The following is an 8,318-nucleotide window of genomic DNA, read 5'->3' as shown; positions in this document are numbered from 1 at the left end:
AGCAGGAAGTAATGTGGTATTTAAAGGTACTGCTCAGAAGCAGGTGAAAAATACCACTTCCAGACTCTGAACGCTTACATTCGATTTAGGTAAATACAACACATTAGGTTGAGAATTATATTTGTGTCCACTTTCCTGGGAAAGGACAAGCAGCAAAAAGTGGCTTTTCCCTCTCCCTTGTCCATCCAGGAGAATTCCTGACTCACCAGCTACTTCCTTCCCTCAGCACAAACTCTGTACGATTTTAAGCCTCCATCTCCCCAGATTTTTCAAGATGCTCCAGCACCCAGCAGCTCTGACATGCAGTCCTCAACTCTGACAAGGCCTTCTGGTGGACTGCAGCTAAGCTACCCACACGGGGAACCAGTTTTTATTCGGGAAAAGCAGAACTGTAAAAGCAGCAATGTCAAACAGAAGGGAACCAGGTAAGCCCACGTGGCCTTCTCCTCACTGCCCCTGTCACACCCTTAACAGAAGATGGAAATAGGAGGAAGGAGAAGACTTGTGGCAGTACCCAGAAGAGAGCAGGCAGGGTGCTGGGTGCTGCCTGGCCCAGGGGCCACAGGAGCAGAGCACAGCCTGGCACCGTGCCTGCTCCCTGCGGACAGGCCGCACAGAGCAGCCCCCGAGCTCTTCAAGACCCCTGGAGAAGCTCTGCATGCATTTCACACAGGTGTGGCAGAAACGGAAAGGAATTTTGGCATTCACATTTCTGAAAACCAAACAGAGCCCTGTGAGATATACACTACTTACTGCTCCCTGCTAAAAGACAAAAAAATCCCTAAAATCCCCAAAAAGGGATTTTTAAACATTCGGCAGGATCCCCTTGCAAAGCTTCCTACAAGTAACTGTATCACTTCCAAGAGTAAAAAAACCCTTCTATCTTATAAAATGCAGATTGCTAAGTGAGCCCATAGCATGCTAAACTTTTCAGTAAGCAATTCACGCTTCAAAAAAATGACAGTTCTTAAAAAAATTAAAAATTTTTACAAACAGCTATAAAAGCTCATTTTTGTGAACAAGAAACATGGTTTAGAATTTTAAAGTCATCCACTGAACAAAGAATCCATTAATATATAAGCATTTATTCAACTTTCGGCAGCAAGAAGGGATTTTGGGAAGCTGGACTGATCTTGAAAGAGAAAAGCCACTTTTCTGCCTTCCATTTTAAGTAGCCTTTGTCGTTTTAAACAAGGACTTCAAAAGGGGAAAGCGCTGAGAGCCCAAGACTCTTCCCTGAAAAAACTGACAACTCCAACACAGTTTGCTCAACTTTCTCTTTTAACTTCTGTTAGCCCTCATGACAGCAGCTTGCACATTCAAATTAAAACTGTCTTTACTTGGTAAATCTCAGCTACATTTTAGATTTTGGGTTTGCCACCTATTTTTCAGAGGGTGCTCACCAGGTTAATTTCAAGGTATCAGTCATGTCAGATTTTACATGAAGTCATTTCTGCCAGGTCCCTCGAAAATTTACTATGATAAAAACAATTTCAGAATTTCCAAGTGGTGTTAACCTCCAAGTAAATGTTTTGCCATTAAAACACTCTTACTTTGAGTATTCTGTTATTTAAATGCAAAGCCGCTGCATGATCAAAAATGCCAGAAAAAATGAGAACTACCAAAACTAACAATTAGAGAGCTCTTGCTGCAAGAAAATAATGTCATATACTTAACTATCAGAATGAATAAGTATTAGAACTATGAAATACTTTTGGAAGGAGACAGCAAAGGTATCTGTGAGTTGTCAGCAACATGCAAGGTTTATTTTTGGCTCAAGAGCCCATGATGTAGAATTAAGTGTTCCACTAGATGGAGCAGGATGGTAAAACCCTCACGAAGGCCATCCCCCTGCTGACCCATGAAAACGTCCATGTCCAGCAGTCAGGGAAGATGAGAATTGTAGCTTTCTTCTGTGCATTCGGGGCAGAACAAAATTTGCTCCTCTTCCAAGAGAGGGTAACACAAACCCACCTTGGTGCTTAACAGTATTGACCTCTTCCTGCCATAGAAGTTAACTGTAACAGACACTAACCAGAAACAAACAGATAACCAAACGCTATCAGAAACAAAATTAGATTTTCCCCATTTCTATCAGCTTTACACTAAAAAGACAAAAAAGTTACTGGATAGCTGACAGAAAATTAAAATCTTGTAGTATTTTTACTTTGTTGCAACTGAACTTGCAAAAAGATCCATGCCAGATGATGAAACATTAGTCACCTACTGCAAAAGACATCGCTACACATCAAACAAATTCACACCAGAAACAATGGCAAAACTTCAAAGAGGCTCCTAACGACCTGGAGCTGTGCAAGTCATAGTAAAACCTCCTTGGTCTCTTTTCAAACAAAGCTAATTGTTGATTTACCTTTCAGACGATGTAAACAAACGAAAAAAACACCTCGCAAATTTTATTTCATCAAATGCTCTTTAGGAGATGCAGTAGTAGACAAACTGCAGCTGTCCATCACCATGTGAATGAGAAACCTGCGTTTCCTGGACCATTAAACCTTCTTTCAGCTTCTCCGAAAGAAGCAAAGAGTATAAACTAACAAAGGACAGTTTTAACCATTCATATTCCAAACTGAAGTCCTGCAATTATTGAGCGTGCACAACAAAAACAGCACGAATGGTCACAATTATCACAAACATCTTGCCATGAAAAAATGCTGAACCACACTGTATTGCTGTATGTGCTAAATAACTGCAGCCATGCAGCAGTCCCTCATGACAATACTGATTAGCACAGTTGTATAAATAGCAGAAGGGAATGAATCATTCTCTGATATGTGCATGAAGGCACACAAGCAGAAGTCTTGGTGACTGACCACAGGCTCCTGCCATGTCTCTGTTTTCAGCTAACTAAACTGCACTAAAACCAAAAGCTACAACCATGGGCACACACCAACAGACTTCCCAACTTCCTGACGCTTGCTGCAGTGTCTGAAGTTGTCATTTGGAAGGAAACCGGTCAAAGTGGAAGCGGCAGAAAATTTGGTCTTTGAGACAATACAACTGTCCACTGCGTTCATGTGTCAGTCTGTATTGAGACCATTTGATCACATCTGCTAGGTGTTCATTACAGCTAATTCTGTTTAACTGAACTCCAGCTTTGTCTACCTCTCTGAATTGCTGATCAACAGGAGTTCACTATGTAGCAAGCACTCCTTTTCCAAGGTAAGGAAAAGTAAGCATCAGGCCCATCTAAACCACTGCCATTAACATTCCAGTAAAAAAATAACACTCTGTATATCACATTCAGTATACAGCAGAACAGAAGCAATACTTACTACTGTGCACAGTCAATCAGCTGATATTCATTAGATCTCTCATAGCAGGCTTTCACCCCTTCGTCTTGCCAAAGCGTTTTTGTATGTTCATAAAACTCCTGAAACGGTAAGAACAGCATTAGCAAAATGGATTACAGATCAAGAGCATTGGCAAATGGCAACAGCTTGTTACCGCTGTAACAAATGGTAAATGGCAGCATGTTTAACAAAACCCACTACTTAGAACTTGACCACAAGTTCCTCCGTTTTTTACTTTAATGTTTCGTAACACTTAAAGAACTGCTTCTCCTCAATCATTTTGATTAAGTCCAACTGTATACTGAAATCTTAAAACACAGGTTAACTTCTCATTAATGACAACTCTGCTAGCATCTTTAATACCCAATGCTATCCTCAAACTCACAATTCCACTGCATGTTATACTTATTTGGCTGTCAAGAGGTTTTTTTCTTCAGTGCAACACTACTCAGTAATCCCCACATAAAGGTAGCAAATGCTGATTAAGTTTGACTTGACTTTCCACATTAGCTAGGATCATCGGGGACTATACAGACATCTGTATCTTATTTAATTCTGTATCACTTTAATTACTTGCAGAATTTAATGTTTTACAGTGTAAAAGGATATGGAATTACAAAAGAAACACAGTGATACAAAGCTAGACTGTGTTTTGATTTTGCCAACCTTAAGAATTATAAGCTGAGATATGAAAGCAGACAACCAGAAATGCAATGCTTCAGTTTTGTTGAAGCTGTAACACAAGCATTAAACCCAACCAGAAGCCCATACTTTCTCGCATATAAAAGGTGCCCTTTGGCTCCACGAGGGGTGTGTGCAATATGCAGTTGTATTTCTGGCTATCAGTGCGAGGACTTTGAACAGCCTTAGGAACAACAGCAGCAGCCTGGTGACCACTGTGGTCATTATTTCTATCAACGACCATGGCCTTTCCTTGGGTTTCTCTCAGAGCTTTCAAAGTGTTTTGGACTAAATACTTCTATTCCAATTTTAAGTGGCTCAGGTAACTTATTCCAAATCAGCTTTTTTGTATCCAGGACAGTGCACGAGCTTTAAAATAGTTGCTGTATGTATTTTATTTATTTTCCAACCCTTTTCTTTACAGTAGAAATATTTGAAAGAAAAATAATCTGTTATTTTAAGTAGCCGTTTCACTGCTTCAAGGTTCCTCCATTAACTTAGCTCTGGACACGTTCCCTCTCCTGGGATATCAGTCTCTCGCATTCTTTTACTATCGGTGTAGAACAAAGAAAGGGGTCACATCCAAATGCAGCTTCCAAGGTTTCACTTGAAAATACCTTTTTTAAAAAGTCACTTTCCTACCAGAACGTTAACTAACACCTGAACTGCACCAGAACAGTAGATGCTTTAAATGGCATCTTAAAGATGCATAAAGCCATCTTAAAGTAAATTCAGTGATGCAGATTTTTAAGCCATCATCTTTCTGGCAGGTGTAAGATGCATATATGACTGTACGATCACACAATTATGAACACCAATGATGGAAACGGCCTAGCAAATGTAAATCTGAACTCGTTTTTATTGCTGTTGAATATTCACTGACTGCACATGCACACAAATGATAGTAAATGCACACTACACATTTGAAAAACTCCATGGTAAAATGTTGTTCCAAGTTCTTTTAAAGATGTTATAAAGTTTATAAATAGCGTTAGATGTATCTTTACAGTTTGTTCTCTGCTTTTATGAGCTGTTCATGAACAAAAAGACCAGTTAAATTTCTTTCCTAAGTAGATAAGAAGATTTTACTTGATTTTTAGTATTTGTAGATTGTACAACCGTTTGCTGTAAAATGTAAAGGAAGTAAAAGTTAAATAAAAATCTTCATTCCAGTCCTCAGTTTTCTTTGTCCCACTGCTGGAATTATGTTCATCGGATGCTTTCATTTTGAAGGTTTCCAATTTTCTGGCAGTTGGAGGACTGTCAATTACCTTCAATCTTCAACTCTAACTCAGCACAGTGAGGAAAAACCTCTTTCCAGAGCAAAAAAGAGTAGGAAGAGGAAGTAAAGGAGAGAGCGGAAATTATCTGGACTCTCACTGTATTTAAACCAAACCGATTTTGGGATGGGTTGATACATTTATTTTTAAAAGTAACAGCAGTCTAACACAGAACAACTTGTGACTGAGGCAACTTATTACAACAAAGCTGGGAAACCGAAAAGCTGAATTGTCATTTGTACAAGATATTTTGTTTTGCTGAAACAGCAGCTGATTCAAACGGACACACACCATTTGAGTGTCCCGTCTAAACAAGGTAACTTACACCAGACTCCAGAGAGTTAATTTGGCAGAGATACGGTTCTAAAATAGACATCTACTTCAAACTGGAGCCAGCATCTGCCAAGCCAATTATCTCCAAACGTATCGCAAAATACTCGCTTCATCCTACATTACAGTAAGTAAACAAATAACCAGGCAAAGAGAAGTTCACACAAAATGCAACAAAACAAGGATTTTTCATCACCTACAAAAGCACATTTAAAGTGAAGAGACAGTGCCTTAATGAAAAAAGTCACAGCACAGTAAAACAGCCACAAAAGAGACACTGAAGTCCTTCCTCATGGTAACTACGTAGCTGGTAGAGAAGTGATACAAGGGAATTATTTCAAACAACCTATGAACTCCACCATACCTTGTGGAGAAACATTTGGAGTTGTTTCTGCAATCAGCCTCTGAAAATGGGGTGAAAAGTAAATCGAGTTCCTGGCCCTAGCATAAACACATTGATAATAAAAAGCCTAGGATTTAGTTTAACAGAACAGTTACATATTGTTCAGAAGAGTCCTCCTCCTGTTTTAGGGGCAGTTCTTAACTTCTAAGAAAATACGCGGATTACAATAACCGGATAACAATCAATGTTTGTGCCTTCTTAGGCCAAATAAGCAATAAAACACTCAGTGCTGCCTTCATGTCTGTCCTGCTAATCTGCACTGTAACCAGCAATACTTACGCAGTCTTTTCAATATGGCTTAACTGTCCATGTGGGATGGAAAAAGAATTTAAGGCCACATTCTTTGAACCTTTTATTGGCATTTCAAAATCAGGATCTACAACAACTGATGAGTAATTAAGACACAGCGGGGTTTTTGGGGGTGGGCTTTTTGTGTTTCTTTCAGTCTTTTTTTTGTTCTTTGTTTTTGTTTTGTTTTTAAAACTGAACGACGTGACTTGTGATAGCCAAACATGAAGGCATTTAATTAATGAACAACCTTTTGTCTTTAGGCCACATCAGTTACATCTTCACACATTTTGGGACTAATGCTGACCCAGCTTACACCACTGTAAACTAGGAAGGTGCTCACCAGAAAGTTGGAATCAGGCTCACAGAGCTCCACTCCTGCTTTATTAGGAGCCTACTTACACTAGGGACTGATTTTGGAATTAAGACATAGTAGCTAGTTGCAAAAAAACAGATTCTCCCTCCTCCCCAGTACATCTACACTAACCACAATTCTGAAATAATATTTAAGAAAAAGAATAACATAAGAAATCCTCAGCATCCCGTCTGAGTCATGGAATGTGGCCTGAGGCTGCTCTCAGGGTAGGCAAGTAAAACCACAAGATTTGTTATGGATTTAGGTAAAACAGGGGCTTCCGAGGCCACTGGAAAAATCAAGTTAGCAACAGGTTTTTGGTTTGGGTGGGTTTTTTTGAGTTAAATAGGTCTAATTTGTATGAGATTTCTAAAAATAGTGAGTTAGGAAACAAATTAACCAAAAGTAGCAGGCAAATTTCCTGAAAAGAAATGGCTAGAAAACTAGTCCTTACATGTCTGATTCTTGTTTCCATAACACTGATTCATTTGCTGGCACAATCTAATATAACAGACTCTACAGCAGCATCAACACAGGTTTCTCTTGCACTGTAACATGGAACTCCTAACAAAACAGCTAAAATAAACACATAATACAAAATAACAGTTTGGTTTGAGATGGCATTCCCCAATAAACAGGGTTTATACGTAAGGTTCCAAACGATCCATAGCATTTGCCAAGTATGGTCACATTCTCCATTCTTGCCCTATGCATACTTAAGACTGAAAAAAAAAATATTCAAGTTATGTCATTTTTCCATTAAAAAAAAAATGCTGCAGTTACACAATACACACCCAAGATCCTGTTTAAACTATAGCTGAAGCTGTGCAAAGCAATAAAAGTCAATAGAAGCGATGACAGCACAGCATCACCGAGGAAGGTGAGAAGTGAATTCTTCCCAAGAGTTATGTCAAGATCGTAGCATTTATTTACCACCAGACCAGACTTTACACTTTCCAAAGCTCTAACATAACCCTAAAGAGGGAGAAATCCTTGTGCAGAGCTCTGAGGGGAAGCGATGCCAACGTGAGACAAATCTGAGCAGAAAAAACAGGGCTTGACTTTGAATGTGTTCAGGCTGGGCTGGGGCATAGTTTGAATTCCGGGCACAATCTCTGTCGGGCGATGCTTCTGTGAAACTATTTAAAAAAAAAAAAAAAAAAATCAAAGAAAACCCACTGTCTGGGTAAGCCTCCTCTGGTCTGACTCAGATAACTGAAGCATCAAGGACCATGACATCCTGAAAGCAAGGAGGCCTCGTCTCATCAGACCATAACATCGCAATAGTTAAAATACCATTTTTTTGTGAAAAGAAATGTATTTCAGTATTAGTGTTTTATTTATCAGACGCTTTATCCATCTGCTGAAAGCTTCCCAATACAACAAGTCAATAGCCAACATCTGTAAATTGCCTGTACTCACTTAGAGGAATCTATGCAGAGCTCTAGAGAAAAACCCATCAGTGGAAATCACCACGTAAAAGGGATGCTTGGAAAACAGCACTTGGTTCCAGAAAGGTCTTACTGACACAATTCTGGATTAGAAAAGGGGTTAATCAAGTTAAAAACCTACTCGTATTAGAAAATTTCTGCAAAGTTAATAAATGGCAGAAGGCAAAACAGTGGTTTTATTAAAAGTCAAACCAGAGAAAGTGTTAAAGAACTTGGAGG

At 39.2% G+C, this 8,318-nt stretch overlaps 1 protein-coding gene across 1 annotated transcript in view; it reads right to left on the bottom strand.

Moving 5' to 3' along the window:
- The window catches only part of LOC104544162 (guanine nucleotide-binding protein G(s) subunit alpha), a gene marked incomplete at its 3' end in the record, with an annotated part of 92,560 nt that overhangs the window by 33,266 nt on the left and 50,976 nt on the right, over window positions 1-8,318 (bottom strand). The window contains exon 4 of the mRNA XM_010188945.1: window positions 3,294-3,391. Within this exon, the coding sequence (XP_010187247.1) occupies window positions 3,294-3,391 (98 nt within the window). The remainder of the gene's footprint in view (window positions 1-3,293; window positions 3,392-8,318) is intronic.

Source organism: Mesitornis unicolor, unplaced genomic scaffold (assembly GCF_000695765.1).
Source record: "Mesitornis unicolor isolate BGI_N332 unplaced genomic scaffold, ASM69576v1 scaffold42677, whole genome shotgun sequence".
In the NCBI taxonomy this organism is placed as follows: domain Eukaryota; kingdom Metazoa; phylum Chordata; class Aves; order Mesitornithiformes; family Mesitornithidae; genus Mesitornis; species Mesitornis unicolor.
The sequence above is the reverse complement of the archived record's forward strand: the minus strand, read 5'-3'. Positions and strand labels throughout refer to the sequence as shown.